Source organism: Colletotrichum godetiae (genome assembly GCF_030913485.1).
Source record: "Colletotrichum godetiae strain CBS 193.32 chromosome Unknown BDP55scaffold_5, whole genome shotgun sequence".
NCBI classification, from domain to species: Eukaryota; Fungi; Ascomycota; class Sordariomycetes; order Glomerellales; family Glomerellaceae; genus Colletotrichum; species Colletotrichum godetiae.
In genome coordinates this window covers 1,714,679-1,733,550 of record NW_026851253.1, presented here as the reverse complement: position 1 = coordinate 1,733,550, position 18,872 = coordinate 1,714,679, and the positions used below count along the sequence as shown (strand labels likewise).

Genomic DNA, 18,872 nt, shown 5'->3' with positions numbered 1-18,872 from the left:
GTGATTTTTCTGGGTCAAGAAACCGACGAATTTCAACTTTCCCTGTTTTTTTCCCAAGGTTGTTGGGACTACGTGGCTCACCGACACCTCTGATGTCAACAACATCGAAGGAAATTCGTGAGTTGAAAGATGCAGTCGGGATAATGTTAAAAGACTCTTCACAGTAGACTCTTCACAGTCTCATAATTCTCTCAAGACTCGTTCATGGCCTGGATATTGCAAATCGCTTTATCTTACAAGTGTCACAACCGCACGCTAAGATGGCTATACAACAATGCTACATAGTAAGAGTCCAAAGATTGAGAAAAAACGTGAGAGCTTGCGAAACCAGCCGACAAGCAAGTCGATCGATTAAAATGTACTGATTCTGTGATCACTCCTGTCGGAAGCGCCCACTTTGCGCTCGTGGCCGTTTCGATGTTCCCTTTGCTGGGCTAGCTGGCCCAAATTCCTGAATACTTGTTGCAGACTCATTAAGTTTCGCCTGTGCCATCCCCAATTGTTTGTTCTCAAGGTCAAATACCGTATACACAGCCGATAGCATGGGGGCACCAAAAGATGCCACGTTGCTGTCAATGGGCTCTAACGGAAGAGTACATAGGGAGCTGCCACTCTTGTCGGTGACGGGAGCGCCGTTCTTCATCAGGGGAATGAAGATCATCGATAGAGGAACCTCGACCTTGGCCGTCTGAAACTCAAAGTTGAACTTAGCACCAGAGTCGCCGCTCTTACATCTCAATGCTTTTGTCCCATCTTGCAATGTTTGAACATTGATTGCAGGTCCGATTTGATCCAAGATCTTTGGCGGAAAAGATAGGGATGGATTACCTGTGTCAACGAGGACAGGCGGGAAGTTATTCCCACCAATTGCGGTAGGTTTAGCGTTTCTGTCGGCCGAGAATGAGAAGGAGGTCCAAGGTACGATGAAGTCATTTGTTTTGAATAACGTCTGTCCGATGAGAGGGACCATCTGCATCTGGCCTGTGAATTTGGCAGTGTCCATCCCGCCAAACACGACGCTTCCGCTAGGCGACCCTAAACGATATCAGCAAAGCTTCAGGCGCAGAATTCAAACTGGGAACGAACTGAAGTCATTCAAGTACACACTGTAAGCCAACGACTTGGTGAGCCCCTGTGCTTTGAGATTCTCCGGAAAGTTCGTGTACGGCTTGGCATTATTGGCGAGAACAGACGCTTCTGAACTCGAAGGACCGACACCAAGGATGGCAATTAGAGGCGAGGTCAACTTGCCAGTCTGACCCAATCCCATCGTGTTATTGGAGACTGATGTGTTCCCAACAGTCACTGATTCTGACATGAAGGTCCCATGGATCTCAACACCATTCGCGTAGGTAGCCTCGAATGGAGAGCGGTTGACGTCGAACGAAGTCGACTTTGCGTTATCGAAGGCACCGGCGACGCTGGAATTCTTCCCATTGCTGGCAGTACATGTTGCTAAGCGGTCTTTGCAAAGACGGCTGTTGAGCTGCGGGACCCAGAGATCGCTACTTCCTGTGTCGAAGATTGCCACGACTTGTTGAGGTGGTGATCCAACCGAAATTTGCATCGACGCAACAAACTTGCTTTCAGGGTCTGCCATGCGTGTAAAAGGAATTTCTACCGTTTTTAGACATTGAGTTAAGCCAATTAGGCACATCATCGTGACCACTAGCCGCATTGCAGCTGTCAATGTCGAACGCATCCTGGTCAATATTCCCAACTGGAGCATAAAGTACGCGTGAATCAAGAGGTAGAAGTTGTGGTAAAGTTGCACGGCAACTGATCAGATAATGTTGATATCAAACAGCTATATCGGCGGGAAGCCAGGCCATGTTATAACTTCTTACGAGGTTTCATTTGTGCTCAGCTTTCACATCTTGGGTAGTTCCCACCCGTTACTCGCCTCCTGACTCTCTTTCCGGCCGAGATCCGGGCTTACTTGCTCAGGGGCATAGTCATGAATCGTCGTGACACACTGGTTTGTTTTGTCTGGGCGAGAATTTTCCGCGGCTTCAGAGATGAAGATTCAGTTACGGCACAACCCGCGTCCCTCTCGGTGGCTCAAGCGTTGAGCTCAGCCAGCGTTTATTGACGCCCAACTGCGTATGAAGACTATACGGCGAAAAGAAAATGACCCCGTCAACCCTTCAAACAATTACCTAATTTCGCATCTTTAAGACGAAATAAAGGTTTTTTTTTTTTGAGCTGGTTTTGTAGTCGCCATATCGTCTGCTGTTGTCCCATAGAATCACCAAGTTCCCCATTATTTTAATATCGGAAAGACGGCCGGATGTTGATGAGACCGAATAGAATGAGACCTCAATGGTAGATCAGGCTTGAAAGTTCACCTGAGAAACAGCCAGTTGAGTTTTGTTGTATTGGGTGGTGCGGATGAGTTTACTCCTGGCTGCATGAGGTTGGCTACCTGTAGTCGCGAAGGCGAGCACAGCAGAAAGGGACTCCAGTTAATCCTTTATCTACGGCATATGAAGATATCTGAGTCATCGAACTCATTTCTATCTCGTGTCGGATGGGTTTTGATTGAACGTCTAGGGGTCTCTATTGAACAACCTCATCTCCCGTTCCAGGACCGCAACGATGAAGCTCTGCGTGGCCGCTGCTTCCATTCGCTCTGTGGTTCTTGCTCTGTTGATTCTACCTCCACTGGTGGTTGTTCCCTTTGAATTTCCTGTACATCCTCTCCCTCTGCTGACGCTTGCTCCTTGCGACTTTCCTTTACAGTCTCTGCAAGAACAGGCCGTTTTCCCTTTTGACTTTACCCCAAAGTCTCGTCACCCGCTTCGCCAGGAAATGAGGGAAACGAAACGTGCTCATGTGCGGAATTGTCACCTGGATCATTCTTGGCGTCCTTCTTCCGCTTCTCCCCGGGCGCCCTGCCCTAAGCTGGTAATTGAGGCACACTCTCGACCGTCTTTGGTGCTACTGGTTCAGCTGGGCCTTTGCCAATCTCGGGGTCGGCCATCTTTCAGGTTCACCTGTGACAGAGCTTCTATCAATAGAAATTGCGGGTTGTGATGACGGGTAGAAAGTGAAGTTCAATGTAGGTTTTTTGCTTTGATACCATGGTGTTCTGATAATTATATCTCTTTATTTCGACTGACGTTGAAGTTTTGCTATGAAGGTCGAGGACTCTAGATATAACCGTATCTTTCGTTAACCTCAAAGAGAACTTTCGCTCTTTGAGGAAAGTTTGAACATAGTTCATGTAAGGAAACTGCAGCATTACTGTTGCCATCAGACTTGACTGGGATTATGAAGACTATTCGGGGTATCCATTGCTAGAGAAAGCGCTGACGTTTTGTGGTGGGCGAGAATATGAGTTTATTGGCTACAGCAACATCGGATATACTTCAAACGATTCTGACTGAATCCCTTCCTCCTTGTCTGAGCCGAACCAACAAAGAATTAGAGAGGTATTACGAGGGCGCGCTACTCTGTACATAGCCCCTAGAGCTGCCCCTAAATCGTCAGGGGATTGTGTTACAAGGATGATAATCTCACATTATGTACTACCCGTATTTCCGCGGGCGCTTTTTGGCCCACTATCGGCCACGATCTCCGACAGAACAAGGCTTATTGCACCTTAAATCGATTAAGCTGTTGCCTGTGTGTTTGGTCCACAGAACAACCCAGGTTCATCAATGCCCATCTGCCGCCATCGCTCTTCTACGGAGTACGAGGACTTCATCTTGAGCTTCTCTGGCCGTTTCAAAATGGAAGCTCGGTTGGAGCGAGAGCCAACCGATTGGGTGTCATTCAGTCCAGCACACCACGATCTTCATTTTTACCAGGCCGTTACTTCTGACAGGCCGTTGATAGACAGTGAAACGACATTGTTAGGTCTTGATAATCAACGTGTCAACGCCAGGCTATGAAAGGGAGGGACGAGGGCTTGGAAGCCCGTCAGCATGCCAAGGGCGCTAACGATCCTTCGCGAACCATTTCGCCCAATACCAGCACATTTTGGCTCATCGCCTCTAATTTAGCGTCATGGGTCTGCAGGCTTTCGGCATGTTTTGGGTTTGAGGTTAATTTCGGCAGCATCAGCCTCAACCGAGAAGCCAGCATTCCCTTTTCTCGGGCTTTTGAAGCATTTCCTCCGGGCATGGCGGGGAGTTTGATGGCTGAGACTTGACTTGCTCCTCCTCGTTCCTCTCTTTCCGCTACATTCGGCGTTTTTCGTCGCGTCACTCGTTTCATCTCTTCTCTTGCGCTCTTCCATTTCGCGAAACGATGTACTTCAAGTCGTGGGTGAAGGGCGCTTTGCTGGGATGTGTGCTGCAGCTGCCTAGCTTCTCGAATGCGCAATCGAAGCGCGCTTGGGAATTATCAGACGTACCCTCACCAGAGATCTTCCTACGTCGAGCAGAGGCAAGAGGTAATTAGTGCATGTCGACCATTTCTCAATGAACTACAACTAACATTTTCGCCATGTAGTCGCGGTTCTCGGCGATTATGCCTACATCGATGGCGGAGAGGTATCTCAGCTCGATGCGCGAGGTAACCCGATAACGTCGCGGGGCTCCAATGCAGGTCAGTAACTTCAACGACGAAGCAATCAACCCCGATACCTTCTCATGCGCTGCGAATTCTAGTGAACTCCACATTATCGATCGATTTGACGACGTCATGGTCCGCAACCAGCGTCAGGATTAGGGAGATCCCGAAGACGCCGAAAACCATGGATCAACAGGCGATGTGGAAGAACGACGCGAAGAATACATTCTGGATCTGGGGCGGGCATAGCCCATTTGGAGCACCCTTGGAAGAGCCCACGTCTTGGAAGTTCGAAGCGGACGGCAAAGGAGGTGGCACGTGGTCAAAGGAGACGCCAGCAAATCCAACACTTTTCCAGGAACTGCGACGGAATGAAGGAGGCGCATTCGCTAGCACCCCGGACGCTGGGTTCTGGTTTGGAGGACAATCATCGGGCTGGACAACCTCGAACCCATACTCGCAGCCACTCCCCGGCATTCTCTCTTATAATATGACCACGAGGTCTTGGACGAACGAGACAAACGATGCATTTTCCAAGTACGGCACATTAACGGGGGGCTCTGCAATCTACATTCCGACTTTCGGTCCGAACGGTCTCATCACCATAATGGGCGGAGCGACATGGGGCCTTGAACCTGATCAGGCGAAGCCCCTCGGGTGGCAGGACTTCAGTAACTTGACATTCATGGACCCAGTAACCAGTGACTGGTACTGGCAGAAGACGACTGGGAACGCGCCTACTCCCCGTAGCAACTTTTGCAGTGTTGGTGTCGAAGGTAACAACGGAACCTACGAGATGTGAGCATTCCCATCGACCTTAGATGACCCCATCGTCGATGCTGACGAACGTTTAGTTTTGTATTTGGCGGCACCAACAGTGAAACAGGTTCAACTTACGACGACGTCTTTGTCCTGAGCATTCCGGGATTCTTCTGGAATCAAGTCCCTTACGAATCAAAAAACCCAAGGAGAAATCATTGCTGCGCAGTAGTTGGCCGCCGTCAAATGCTATCTGTTGGGGGAGCAGATGGGAAGACGGGATATACAAGTGCCGACCCTTGGCCGCAAGGACTTGGTCTCTTCGACATGACGGACTGGACTTGGAAGACGGACTACGATGCAGATGCCAAAGACTACGAAAGCGCAAAAATAGTTGGTGACTGGTATCAGCAAACGTATGTAACACCAGCCAACTATTGGCAAGCTGACGGCATGAACCAAGGTGCTAACATGAATCTAGTGGTACCAACTCTGTCCAGTGGTCATCCAATGAAGTCCAGGCACTATTCAGAAAGTCAAACTCCAACACTACAGGTGAAACCAATCAAGATTCGTCTGGCGATAAAGACGCCAAGGGATCTGCCCCAATAGCTGCCATTGTCGGAGCTGTCGTGGGAGCCATCGTCGGTGCAATCATCGGGTTTGCTCTCTTCTGCTTCGTCAGACGTCGAAAGCAGAAGAAAACAGCGGAAGCTGCAACTGCACTTGCTCCATATCCTGACCACTTAAAGGGTGACGGAGCATATCAGGCTTACTACCACTCTGTGGCTCCAGGGGAGCTGCATTCGGATGTGCCACAAAATGAATTATACGGTGGGTCGATACCCAAGCACGAGATGTGGGCAGAAGTACCGAAGCATGAGATGGGTGCCTCGGGAGTTCATCACTACACTGTTACTGAACTTGACTCCCATAACACTCTTTTGGGACACGGAGATGGAGATCACTCCAAATTTAGACGTGATCTGCTATAGACGCGCATTTCTAATAAACACGAGCTGTCAAATACTTGCTGCAGTCTAAATGCCAGAACAACGCAAGTAATCTCGGCGTAGTATCGATGTTGCCTCAGCCTCATCTATGACCCAATCAAATACAGTAACCGCGCTTTTCAACTGCAGACTTTGGTAATAAAGCCCAATCCGTCTCCACTTACCAGCATATCTGACCAGAAATGGTATGTTTGTGACCTCGAAGGAAGTGACGACTCGGCCCGGCTGTCTCCAACCGGTCTCCTTTGCCCATTCGAGCGGCAGTGATCACCACAATACTCAGACTGTCATGTCACACAAACTCCACTTAGGGACGTAATCCGAACGCACCTCTCGTAAATCGAAAGGAACATTGAGATAAGGTGTCCAACGGGAATCCTTTCGTAGTGGAGCTATCGCTATACACCATCCACATCCTCTTGCCCTTTTGGCTCAATTTGCAACGTCAAAGTGCGCGATGCCGGTCTATCTCACGTCAGCTAGCCATGTCGAATTGCTTGGCTGTGTAAAACAATACGGCAGGGAACAGCACAAAGTATTTATCCTTAAGTTCGTTGAATTGAGTTATCAGAATGATATCCATACGATTTCTGCAAGTCATGCAGCAACAATCAATGCCCAGACCTCACGATGCGTTGGCGTGGTTCCGAGATTTTCCATGAAGGAAACATAGGAATTGTGCGACCTGAGTTAACAGACGAGAGCCAAAGGCTCTCCATTTTACTCCTGAAAACTCTCTTCGTTAAAGACCCAGGCTATCTCGAAGAAACCCCCAGCTCTGTTTTTTGATGGCTTGATTAAGCTACACCCACCCTACGACAGCCTGTCACCCATTCAGCCACCCTTCAAGATGTCTTCAACTAAGAAGATCTTGTTTCTCTGCAACAAAGACTATGGCCAAGCCAATGTCATTCTTTCAGCTACTTACGCGTTGATGCAGATCAACCCCGATGTTGAGGTACACATTGGCTCACAAGCAGGCTTCGACGCTCAGCTCCACCGCTTCGTCAACCAATGCGGCAAGATAGAGGGAGCCCCCGCTGGGAACGCCGTCAAGCTACATCCACTCGTCGGCCTCTCTCACTTCGAGGCCGTAGACAGACCGGACAATCCTGCCCTGGCTACTTGGCTTACAAAGCCCGGGCTCGTCAATACCTCCCGCAACATGCTCACACTTGCCGGCCTCGCCCTCCCATGGAGCCCGGAGGAGTTTTTCGAGACTTACAAAGCTATCGAAAAAGTTTTCGAAGAAGTGAAGCCTGATGTAACTGTGGTGGAGTCATTCTTCTCTCCGGCTACAACCTTTGCCAACCATGCGAAGATCAACTGGATTTGTCTTGCCCCAAACACCATCAAAGAATTCGCGTTGCCAATGCAACCCAAGTTGGCAATGCTGTGGAAGTATCCAATGTGAGTGCACACGAGTAAAATCCAAGTCTCAATCCGAAACCTAACGCCTGCCAAGCATACAGTCAAGCCTGCCGTTTCCGATCCCACTGCATCTCATCCCTCTCAACGTGTTCTTCAACTTCGTCGCTGGGTATGGACTGTTCTCCGATCCGAGATATAAGCGAGTCACAGCATATTTGGCCAAGCAAGCTGGACCAAACATCGAGATCATCACCTGGAACGAGCTAGGCCTTCTGAAAGCTCCACCCAAGGGCCTTCGGATCCTCGTCGCCAACAGCCCCGACATTGATTTTCCCTTTGAGACGATCCCTGAGTCCATCACTCCATGTGGTTCTATCACGCGCGCTGCTCCCAAGATTGAACTCGAAGACCCTGAACTCGCCAAGTGGCTGGGTCGAGGGCCGACAGTCTTCATCAGCCTCGGCACGCACCACTTTTACGATATTCCTAAGGCGACGGAATTTGCTCATGCAATCCGAAATCTTCTTGATCAAGTAGATGAGCACAAGGGTGGTTCTGGAGACGAAACTCGACTCCAAGTCCTATGGAAGATGCCGCGCAAGTTGGGAGACAATGAGAACGCAGCGGAGTACTCTGGGCCATGGCTTGATATCAAGGCACTACTGAGTCCGTTCCTCGAGCAGGAAAGAGTCAAGATCACAGACTGGGTTACTGCTGAGCCAAAGTCTATTCTGGAGTCCGGCCATCTGGTGTGTTGTGTCAGTCATGGCGGTTCCAACTCTTTCCATGAAGCTTTATGGTAAGCATTTCCTCGCTCAACTAGGCTAAACTTTGTTTCCGAAATGTCAGCTGCAACTCAAGAGCTCTCACTGACTTCAATCTTAGTACCGGCATCCCACAAGTTGTTCTACCAGGCTGGGGCGACTGCTATGACTTCGCCATTCGGTCAGAGATCTTGGGCATCGGGAAGTGGGCCAACAGGAAGGCCAAGCCTTATTGGGAGAGAGATGAACTTTCTGAAAAGCTGATAGAAGTCGTGCTTGGCCCCGAAGCGCAAGCAATGCAGGAACGAGCTCGGTCTTTGGCGAAGCAGCACCCCGAGGGCGCGGGAAGAGAGAAAGCTGCAAGAGAGATTTTGGATCTACTGGACAAAGTTGAGAAGAAGGACTGATCTCCGGGTCTCCTCGATATTATTGTGTTGGCATTCATTTCAGTTAAATGAGTTAGAAGTGCAAGTCACTATCGAATTTATCGTCTACCTAATGGGCGAGTTTATTTTCTATGAATTCTAGTGCAGACTCCTCGACCTCACGTATTGACCAGAGGTCATCCATCCTCCACAGTAGCCGTGAACCTCTTATCCCCCTTCCACCAAGGCGTATCCTCAGTTTCTGTCGGCCCAGCACTGTTTGCTTCTTCGAACGTGAAGGGCTTGTTAGTCGCTTTGAAGGGCTCTTCTCCGCTTTTTGCGCTAGAGCTCTTTGCCATCAGCCCTTCAAAGTTTAGTTGTTGTGCAACTGCCCTATTCGTCTTCAGGCAATCCGCGATCCTGTCATGCCCCTTTTGGAGCGCAAGATGCAGCGCAGTATACCCTTGTCGATCCTGCGCGTCGATGTCTGCCCCATGATTGATAAGCACCTCTACAATACTAAGACTTCCTATCAACGCTGCGAGATGCAACGCCGTCCATCGCTCGTTAGTGTTGAGAATCTGCAAGTCTGCACCTTTCTTGACTAGAAACTCTGCGACTCTAGGATGACCTTGGAAGATTGAAAGATATAGCGGTGTTTGATCGTTCTGAGTCTGAGCGTCTATTTGTGCATTGTGACGCAGGAGCATTTCCACAATCGGGAGGCACCCTGTTGAAGCCGCCTCGTGCAAAGGCGTACGCCATGACAAGTCCGTGGTATTGACGAGATGCTCCGCTTTTTGAATCAGAACTTGGCAGCATTCAAGATGTTGCCCAACTACGGCTTTGTATAGTGCGTTATGGTCATTTGTGTCAACTTGACTTGGGCCTGCTCCGTTTTGAAGCAGCAGCCAAACGATTGACGCGTTTCCTCGGGCCGCTGCTAGATGCAGAGGTGTCATTCCGTGTTTGTTCCTAGCGTCAATCTTGGCTCTATTCTGCAGGAGAATCCAGAGGATGTTCAGAGAGCTCTTGTCGTGATGACCGCTAGTATTGTCTACAGCAAGATGAAGAGGTCGGTTTCCCTTTATCTCCGGCTTGTTGACATCTGCACCACCCTTGATCAACTGCCAAACAGTCATCTCCCGGTTGTACTTCACGGCCCAGCTCAGAGCAGTCAGCCCCTCGGAGTCCGAAACATCCAAACCGACACCTCTCTTAGCTAAACGGCTGATGATGTAATCTTGGCCCTCTTGTGCTGCCCATCTCAGCAATGTCCAGTCCTCGGAACCAGCTGACTCGATCGATGAGCCTCTATCGATTAGAGTCTTGACGATCGACTTGTATCCCTCTCGTGCTGCCCAGCGTAGCGCCGTGTATCCGTCCTTGTCAGACGCACTAATCTTTGCTCCGGCCTTGAGCAGCATATTAACGGTCCTCTGATGTCCATAACGAGCGGCCCAACGTAAGCAAGTGTATCCCTCAGAGTCTTGAAGCTCGAGGTCTACTTTTTTCTCAATCAGAATCTTGGTAAAGTACCTGTGGTCCATCGCCGTTGCCATGTGTAAAACCGTCTTGCCATTAGTATTTTGGATGTTGAGGTCGGCCCCTTCGTTGATCAGGAACACTGCAAAGTCTCGCTGGTCATGGGCTATCGCCCAGTGCAATGGGGTCTCTCCGCTCTTTGTTCTGTCGTTAAAGCCGACGTACCCGATCTTTGATATCGCCCTCTTGACCAGATTCTCGAGGCCGAAGTACGCTGAGATATGTCCAGCAGGTGCACTTATCTGGTGCGAAATACTTGGAACGGTCATCGTTCTCAATGCATTGCCCAGCTTGCATTCATCTGATGCAAAGTCCCAGGCCAACTTGTAACTACTCCCCTTCACTTTTGCCAGCTCGGAGAAGTGAACCCCCCAGTACGTCGCTGCATAGCGGAAAAGAGGATACATCTTGCAGTGTTTGTTGAGTTCTTCCTCAGAGAAGGAGGCTTCCTGGCTTGGGGCGTGGTAAAGGCAGTTTAAACTCGTTTCCAGAAGGGTAGCCTGCTCATCCCTAATGATCTCTTGAGCCAAGAGATACTCCGCCGCAGTGGCATGAGCCAATCGAACAGTCCTGTTAGGTGAAGACATGGAACCACCAGGAACGACGACGAGTAGGCCGATACAGGCTGACAAAAGAACTTCTTCCGTGCACATATTGGATGATGTGGGAAGGTGGTATTTTGTCAACTTGTTGTCGGTGAATGAGACTGGCGGGGTACTGCGGATTGCGACAGCATGTAGAAGCTCATCGACGGCCAGAGCTCGCTTGGCGTAAACGACCCAAGACAAGGCATGAATAGCCAGAATTCGCTTCGAAACCGAATTGGTTTTTATGCGGTCCATTGCCTGGTGATAGACCTCCTGCGGACTTGCTGAGAGGTATGACAGTTTGTTGATAAGCTCTACGAGACTAAGCGTCGAGGCCAAGGATTCGATATGCAGATGCGCTAGAAGGAACCTGTTATTACACGCGGTCAACAACCAGTAAATAGACCGTTGAATGACTTCTGAGTCTTACATTCCTTGAGACTTTTTCATAATCGCTGCTACAATCTTGGTTTTGAATGACGGATCCGCTATACAGCCGTTCTCTACAACTTGTTGAAAGTCGTAATGGCTTTCGATGAACTTGTCGAAGTAAGCCTTGACATCGAGTTTATCTGCCTTAACTTCACATTTGTGGTCTGGACTTATCATTCGATAGAAATGAGATCCCGGTCTCGACGTGTAAACCATCCTAAAGCTCTTCGGCAAGTTCTGGCATTTCTCCAGGAAAGTTGCAAGAGTATTTTCTACAGAGTTGTCGGAACATTCGTCGAGGGCGTCTACTACCATGTAAATAGTGGAAAACAATTCTGCCTGCGATGCGATCATTTTGATGTAATCTTCCTCAGTCGGGACTTGTCGAGTCCTTTTCCAGGTATTGACGACGCGCTGAGTTTCAGGGGAGAGAACGTCCTGGTTTTGTAAAAGCTGTAGTAGTATTGTGGATAAAATATTGGTGATAACCTGCTCGGCATGCTTTGTGTAGTCAAAATAAAAGTAGACACAGACTTCCTTGCTGCCGTGTCTTGTCACTCGCTTGGAAATATGATCGACCATAATAGATCTGCAAAACCGTGATCAGTCCGAGCTCTGAAGAGAGTGAAGCCTATGGTGAGAACAAAGATTGCACGCTTACGCAAGAACGGTCTTCCCAGATCCAGCTAAAAGAGCCTTGCCGTCAGATCTCCGTTCTTAGTCTAGGTAATTGCAACGAAGATAACATACGGATTCCATAGCACCAAAACTTCCGAAAATCTCCAGCATACCATCTCTCGAAGGCTGATCGTTGAATTATCGCGTTCCCTGCACCGGGAGTTTTCAGAGCGATCTGGAATGTTTCGGTTTGTATCCTTGCAACATCCACTGGCCGTGATACTAGCCTTAGCCAGTCGGCAATATGTAGCTCTGGGTGGTCCACTTTCTTTGGTGAGAACAGGAGACATCAGTAGTTTGGTCAAGTGAAAACGAACCGGTGGCACCAGAGGCTTGATAATAATGATTCGCTACAAAAGGTTTGCTAGTTGTCAGCAATCTAAGCTTGAAGCCCTTCAGTCAGAATCGCTGTCTCTTGATCTCCTACCAAAATACATGTTGTGGCCTGAGTGGTACTTATCCCCCATCGCAATGTCCGCATTGCTGCCTGTCGAAACCAGTTCCTTCGCTTTGTTGTAGTTGTTCATTGAGATATTGTTTGAGGCGGCATCGACGTCAGAGTCTTGGAGTGACGGGTCCACTTCCGACAAAGATCGAATCGCATCCTCTAGGCTGTCGACCTGCTTCTGCAACTCCGCACTTGCCTTGAATATCTGTCGAATGGCAAGCACCTTGAGCTTTTTGAGTATGTCCTGCATCAGGCTTTCGACTTTGTGAGCCTTGCCCAGCGGTACAATTTTGTTGTGATAGAACTTAGCAAGAGCCGACCACTCCTTGGCCTCCTTTTCCTGGTTCTTGCCGCCCTCGATATCTTTGAAGATGTCGCGTAAAGTGGAAGCCCGATTTTGGCAATCAAACAGTGCGGTTATGAGTTCCTTCTCAGCCGCTACGTATGGCTTCTCGGCTTTCAACGCTTCATGCACGAGTTGCAATGTGTTCTCGACGAGTGGGAGGCTTTCCCCCACTTCCCTGAAGGCGGCGGGTAAACCCCTGATATGTTTGATGGTATCGAAGGTAGCCAGCAACGACTGGATGACGGTTAGAGTGCTCGCTGTGATGCTTAGAGGATCCATGTTGGAAAGCTATTAATCTGAGGTAGGTATCCAAAATAGCCGCCGTTGGAGGAGTTCTGGAAATAGATGTGCAAGCTCAAATACTGTGCTGTAGCCAACATCAAGGTACAGCCGCGGATTATCAAGGCAGTTATGTTGTAGAGTTTGGGATATGTTCCGACTGAACAACTTATGGACTACCTATTAGGAACAGTTTTGGATTCGGCAGCCTCTCTCTGTTTGAGCATTTGAATCATACCCTTGGCCGATGAGCCAACGAATCACAGAGAACACTTCGCGCCCACTTGATTGCGCCAATCCAACTTGCAGAACAGAGACATGTCACGCAGGCTGAGCTTCACACCATGATCTTGGAGGCATTGGCTTATGCTACTGGCTCAAAATCCCCACGTCGCTTATCCCAAACGCGTCAACACTGCCACCTTTATCGGACAACCGGCTGCAAAATCTTACCACACGCATATGTATTGCATGCCAGCCTGCTTGAAGCATCCGTTAACGTGTAACGTTCTACAAGCGTTTCGCTCTGTTGGTCTGAAATGTAAGGTGGGTATTGGAAATGCTCTTTGAAAAAGATGCGGCCTCAATTCAGGGTCTTACTTCACTTTCATGATAGTTACACAAGATCTTTCTAAGTTTTGAACCCTTGCAAAGCTACGCTGAAGACTTCATCGTTTACAGAGCCTGGCCTGCCTACTTCCGTAGGTTAGTGCTGAAGACCAATTATCTTACCTTGACCCATGTCTAAGTGAATACTTTACCTATCGACGTAGTTTTCTGCATCTCGCACCATACATTAGCGCCCTTCTAGCGCAAATGATCGCATATGTGAGCTGCGAAAAGCCGATTGACTTCAAGGCAGAATTCAAGGCGTCCGCAAGGCAGCTGCATCTCTAGCATAGCCTGCTTGAAAGTCATGCTCGGTCCCTATGTCCAAGAATGAAACGAGGTAAGCGACGGCCGGAGCGGCGACCTGTCTGGTCGGAGCAGCTGGATGAACGGCGAACGGGTGGCCTCCCTTTCATCGCCGTACGACACATGACTGCCAACACGAACCAACAACCATATTGGAACCAATAGTATGCTGGCTCAATGGCGGTCTCCAGAAGCCGACCGACAGGTAAATGTTTCGAAGAGAGCCGAACCTATCCCGCGCGTTCTCATTTGGGACGACGTGGATCGGAATATGATGACGAATATAAAGCAGAAGCCACACCACAGGCCCCCATTTCAGCAAATTGGGACTCTGTCGCATTATCCACATCTAGCGATTGATAGTATGCTTTGAAAGTCAACTATTCCCCTCTCCGTTCAACACTCCTTCTCTTGCCATCTATATCATGACTCCGGCGCTCCCCTATTCTACACAAAGCGATCAAGGTCAACAACAAAGTACTCCGGAGGAAACGGACTGGAGCGAATCGGAACTCAACGAACGACGAACATCGTACAGACATCACCAGCGCAACACAAAACCTCTCGACAACTTCGAAGATACTGCCTCACGACTTGGATGGGACGGAACTCACCCCGATCCAGACAGCTATAGCAGTTATCAAGAAGCGAGATTCACCACCGGCCAAGCAGTCCCTTATCGGCGAGGTTACCTAGAAGATTTCGCAGATCCTTTGCAGAGGAGAGGTCACCCAAAAAGAAATCCACTGCCTCAGCATTCCGGTCCCAACGACCCTCAAAGATTCGATCAACATCCTAAAATTCCAACAATGAACTACCACGGAGTCCCCCATTATCCCGGCACATATCCAATGTATGCGCCTCCAATGCGGTTCCATCCTCCAGTACCTCACCATGGCGGTTGGAGAAATTCGATGGGAGGGCCCCGTGCTATGAGACCACCTCCTCCACCGATTGATCCTTATGGTCCTTACTATGTACCACATCCAGAACCAATTCATCCTCATCCGTACGATGCTTTACCTCACATTCATGCTCTTACCGGCCCCCGCAAGCAACCTTTTTTCCCGATCCGCCGCAAAGATCATCGGACCCAGTACGCCGCACCGCAAGAGTCGTTCGAGGGTTACTACGCAGATACAACTGCCCTTGAGCCCAAGAAACAACCTAAGCCAAGACAAAATAAAGCCCTCAAACAGACGACCGAACCTACTTGCGATCAAGAATGCTGGAATGCGGTGGAAGATTTATACAAAAGACTGGATGACCGGGATGTCAAGGAGAAAGCTCGGAGGGAAAAGGAGAAACAAAGAGCGGCGGCGACAGCACTAAAAGCCTCCTTGGCCAGGCAGGTGCAGAGGACCATGCGAAAGGAGCTCGACAGAGCCAACGCTCAGTTAAGAGACATTGACCTACGCTCGGAATCTAGCAGACGAATCCTCCGCTCCGATATTGGCTCTAGGGTGTTTGCAACGCCTGTTCCATCGGTCCATGATGACCGCGACTCTGAACCTCTTGTGCGATCAACTGTCATTGAAACTCTGAGAGAATTGAAGATACCATCACAGTTAGACCTCGGAGGCTATCATACTCCCGATAGACCATCTCATCGACGAGCGGTATCAGATGTTCACTTGTCAGGAGGCTATAGACCACTCCCACGGCATTGGAATACTGCTCCAACTACATCCAGCAACCTGTTCATTTCAAACCAGCCAAGCTTTGGTCAACCTTCTCAGCAGGAGGTCGACCTACAACAAGGACGAGATGAGGCCTTTTGGGCCGGGCGCCCACCTACCTCTAAGAAAGCTCGCCAGAGAAGGGAAAGAACTTTTGTACCGGAAATCCAACGGGACATGAATGCGCCGCTTTGGGGGGGTCTATCTCCCGGCGACAGCGGCTATGGTTCGCCAGGGCCTTTGAGACCAGAACGACCACGCAGTGGGTTTAGGACTCGAAAGGTTTCATTTGAGGATAACGGAGGCACGTCTCGTCCTAGGCGTGAGGATCTGAGGGGTGACGAAGCAGGTATTTGGCCAGAGGATGAATCTGATGCGCCGGTTTATCTTCAGAAACGACCGCAGAGGTACCCGACCACGGTGCCGCATCCGCTTTTTGACATTACAGTGGTGCATCCGCCAGTACCACAGCCTGAAAGATATCTAGAAAATAGAGGATTATGATTGCGATGTGGTATGATACTTGAGGGAGACGGACAAAGCATACAAGTGCCGATTGTATCATACCTATCGTTGTTGAGCAAGTCTGATTTTACTGTTTTATTCTCTATAGGCACCAATATCGTACCTAGCCTATACTGTATAATACTGTATCTAATGCAACTAACTTAGTTACGTGCAAAATACCATTGCGTCAAATGTGTATGTCAACATTTTCCCAGAGTTGTTCAAGCTTTGGGACCTTCGCTTTGTGAGGACTGTAGAGCAACTGCTTCAGAAAGACAACCACGTGCTCCCAGCCCGGTCGAAGAAACGACAGATCACAAGAATCAAGTCTCAAGAGGCCCAGGCTACAAAGTTCATGTATGCATATATCGTTGTGGCACTACGAGAAGTAGGGATGCTATTTGATGATACAAGACATTGATTAACAACCCAGCCTCTGTTAACTCTCACGCGTGACGTGCGACGAAAGCAACTCCTTATAGAAAGGCTCATCTGGTTGAAGAATAAAAAGGTATCCCGGGCCTAAAATAACCGCTTCCAGGACATCTCACATGATCTTGAAAGACACGGCCCGCACTTCGATTTATGCTTTACAAGGTCAAGTCTTAACCACACTGGTAGTAGTAGGGTGCCGAAACAGCTTGGCAGGTTGAGCCCGACTTTACGTACCGTTAGTATCACGCAGTCTCGCACAACCTTGGATGATGACAACTTACAACACAGGTGGTGCAGCCGGTGTACCCTTCGCCACCACACTGAGCATACTTGGCAACAGTGCAGCCAGGAAGCCCGCCAGAGGCCGTTGGCAGCGGTACGCTCGATGCGGTTCCAGTAGGTCCAGAGCCCGCAGTGCAAGTCGACTCGCAGCTAACGCAAGCGGCACCGGCACTCTTAGTTGAGCCCCCAGCGTACACAGTCGGGCCTGGCACAACGTAGGTGGTCAAGGTCCTATGGATGTCGACGAGGATACCGGCATCAGAGGCCTTGTACGCTCCAGGGAACGAGACGGTTCCGGGCGAAGCGCTTCCTCCGCCGGTGACAGTGATTTGGAAGCAAGTCATGTACAGCTGGGCGCCACCGCTTGAGCCGGCAGCGTGCAGGGCGATCGACTCCGCGCGAAGAAGGTAGTCTCCGGCAGGGATATCCGACGGAATCTTTACCTGGACTTTACCGCAGCAGGTGTTCATGTCCTTTGAGCCCCAGTTGTCGCCATCGCCGTTGACGCTGCCAGCCGCGGCGGACCATCCATCTTGGTAGATCTTGAACCAGCCGGTTGAGCCGTCGGCGGTCGTAGCGTCGGAGACCTTGGTCATGTAGGCGAGAACGGGTCCGTAGTGGGCACCCCCGATGGCTTCTTGGGTGCATGTTCGGTCGTTGGGTTGCTGCAAGTGCGGGTGTTAGATCTGACATGGGATATCTATGTTGAATTATACGGACTGACGTACCTGATGCATCTCAACTACAACCGAGGACCCGGCCTTGACCACACACTTGCGAGCAACTGGACCGCCATTCGCGTTGCATCGGACATCATTGGAAGTGACGTCTTGGACAGGCGAGTTTGACAGCGGGAGTCGAGCGCATTGCCCGCCAAACTGCGATCAGTCAGCGCAGATTTTGGACGTGTTGGGTCGCAGGCTTCGACCTACATCTACTCCATCAACCCACAGAGCCTGGAAGGTCGCATGTGCTGAGACCTGGTTCGCCGCGATCGCCAACAAGGATAAAATAGCAGACTTCATGACGATCAAAGCTTGGTATAATACGGGAAGAGCTGATTAATGTCGAGGAGGATGCCTTCAGGAAAAGACGAACCCAGCAAGCTCAACCTGGGTTCGCTAATATATACTCGACATCTCAACCGACTTTACTCCCAGGAATTTGTAATGAAATTAAATGAATCGTCTGATCCAGCGTATGAATATTATGGCTGTGACTATTGGCTAGGATCTCTCGGTGCCTTTGACGGGCGACTTGACGAGTGAGAGAGCCTGTTGTAAATGAAGTTGGGACCTCGTGAACGTGGCCGGCACACCGCAATTAACTGATCCTTGACGCATGCTCTAGGACTTCCTCAGATTTTGATGACCAGGCTGTCAGCGGCAGTATACTAGTGTCGGTAATTGGTGGATTTCGGCAGTGGGATGGGATCACGGAGGACGAGCCCCGTCGTTGGTACGCCAAATGCGGGAATTGTGGCTTTGGTTCCGTTTTGTTTAAATGGGCTGGAATCCAAGGTCAAAGCACTTATCTCGTTGGGTTTGAGGGAAACTCAAGTCTCAAAACGTGTAAGTAATTATCGGGTGGCGAGAAATTCCAACTCATTGAATTCAACCTCGTACAACCTTGGGCCCTTGGATGACGCAAATAACAAATATTTGTGTCTTCAAAAGTCGACAACTCAATACAATCGATATTATGGCCAAACTTGATCACTTTTTAACCAAAGCTCTGAGAGATTAAACAGAAAGTGAAAGGCGAGGGATTTAAGAAGCGATCTTTGCGCGGCTAATAAGCTTCTCACACGTCAACAACACCTCCAGGCATTCGTGGCATATATACTTGGCCACATCTCATCACACCTCGGCGGGTTTTAAGGTAGCGTTCTCATTCTAATTGTATTTCCTTTCCAAATTCAAGCGATACTAGTGTGCCTAGTTTCGCAC

The 18,872-nt window shown here is 49.6% G+C and overlaps 7 protein-coding genes across 7 annotated transcripts; 3 read left to right on the top strand and 4 right to left on the bottom strand.

Moving 5' to 3' along the window:
• Window positions 1-170: 170 nt before the first annotated feature.
• BDP55DRAFT_701327 (aspartic peptidase domain-containing protein) lies at window positions 171-1,739 on the bottom strand. The gene is made up of 2 exons (XM_060577918.1): window positions 1,087-1,739; window positions 171-1,035 (listed from the first exon to the last, which is right to left on the bottom strand). Exons 1-2 carry the CDS (start codon window positions 1,727-1,729, stop codon window positions 374-376), a joined length of 1,305 nt encoding a protein of 434 aa, XP_060434816.1. The 5' UTR covers window positions 1,730-1,739; the 3' UTR covers window positions 171-373.
• A 2,515-nt stretch (window positions 1,740-4,254) lies between these two features.
• On the top strand, window positions 4,255-6,272 carry BDP55DRAFT_542972 (kelch repeat protein; the record flags this gene model as incomplete). The annotated part of the gene is made up of 5 exons (XM_060568367.1): window positions 4,255-4,399; window positions 4,459-4,554; window positions 4,617-5,316; window positions 5,373-5,693; window positions 5,759-6,272. 5 exons carry the CDS (start codon window positions 4,255-4,257, stop codon window positions 6,270-6,272), a joined length of 1,776 nt encoding a protein of 591 aa, XP_060434815.1.
• Window positions 6,273-7,140: 868 nt separating this feature from the next.
• Window positions 7,141-8,832, top strand: BDP55DRAFT_627781 (uncharacterized protein; the record flags this gene model as incomplete). Its single annotated transcript, XM_060571805.1, has 3 exons — window positions 7,141-7,700; window positions 7,756-8,460; window positions 8,547-8,832. 3 exons carry the CDS (start codon window positions 7,141-7,143, stop codon window positions 8,830-8,832), a joined length of 1,551 nt encoding a protein of 516 aa, XP_060434814.1.
• Window positions 8,833-9,680: 848 nt separating this feature from the next.
• On the bottom strand, window positions 9,681-10,274 carry BDP55DRAFT_513022 (ankyrin repeat-containing domain protein; the record flags this gene model as incomplete). The annotated part of the gene is made up of 1 exon (XM_060567725.1): window positions 9,681-10,274. A coding segment is annotated over one exon (594 nt), but the record flags the coding sequence as incomplete, so codon positions are not given.
• A 1,620-nt stretch (window positions 10,275-11,894) lies between these two features.
• BDP55DRAFT_317957 (uncharacterized protein) lies at window positions 11,895-13,290 on the bottom strand. The gene is made up of 4 exons (XM_060566743.1): window positions 12,460-13,290; window positions 12,350-12,382; window positions 12,016-12,296; window positions 11,895-11,943 (listed from the first exon to the last, which is right to left on the bottom strand). Exons 1-3 carry the CDS (start codon window positions 13,103-13,105, stop codon window positions 12,058-12,060), a joined length of 918 nt encoding a protein of 305 aa, XP_060434812.1. The 5' UTR covers window positions 13,106-13,290; the 3' UTR covers window positions 11,895-11,943; window positions 12,016-12,057.
• Window positions 13,291-14,261: 971 nt separating this feature from the next.
• On the top strand, window positions 14,262-16,363 carry BDP55DRAFT_649614 (uncharacterized protein). Its single transcript, XM_060573920.1, has one exon. It carries the CDS (start codon window positions 14,446-14,448, stop codon window positions 16,201-16,203), a length of 1,758 nt encoding a protein of 585 aa, XP_060434811.1. The 5' UTR covers window positions 14,262-14,445; the 3' UTR covers window positions 16,204-16,363.
• Window positions 16,364-16,811: 448 nt separating this feature from the next.
• On the bottom strand, window positions 16,812-17,948 carry BDP55DRAFT_627778 (glycosyl hydrolase family 61-domain-containing protein; the record flags this gene model as incomplete). The annotated part of the gene is made up of 4 exons (XM_060571804.1): window positions 16,812-16,865; window positions 16,923-17,588; window positions 17,652-17,801; window positions 17,856-17,948. 4 exons carry the CDS (start codon window positions 17,946-17,948, stop codon window positions 16,812-16,814), a joined length of 963 nt encoding a protein of 320 aa, XP_060434810.1.
• Window positions 17,949-18,872: the final 924 nt, after the last annotated feature.

Excerpts from the sequence above, each read along its gene's own strand:
- BDP55DRAFT_317957 (XM_060566743.1), bottom strand. The coding sequence starts at position 13,105 with ATGGATCCTCTAAGCATCACAGCGAGCACTCTAACCGTCATCCAGTCG. Across the intron at positions 12,383-12,459 it reads AGGCCACAACATGTATTTTG|CGAATCATTATTATCAAGCC; the intron begins GTAGGAGATCAA and ends AACCTTTTGTAG. Across the intron at positions 12,297-12,349 it reads TCAAGCCTCTGGTGCCACCG|TGGACCACCCAGAGCTACAT; the intron begins GTTCGTTTTCAC and ends CACCAAAGAAAG.
- BDP55DRAFT_649614 (XM_060573920.1), top strand. The coding sequence starts at position 14,446 with ATGACTCCGGCGCTCCCCTATTCTACACAAAGCGATCAAGGTCAACAA.
- BDP55DRAFT_701327 (XM_060577918.1), bottom strand. The coding sequence starts at position 1,729 with ATGCTCCAGTTGGGAATATTGACCAGGATGCGTTCGACATTGACAGCT. Across the intron at positions 1,036-1,086 it reads TGTGTACTTGAATGACTTCA|GGTCGCCTAGCGGAAGCGTC; the intron begins GTTCGTTCCCAG and ends GATATCGTTTAG.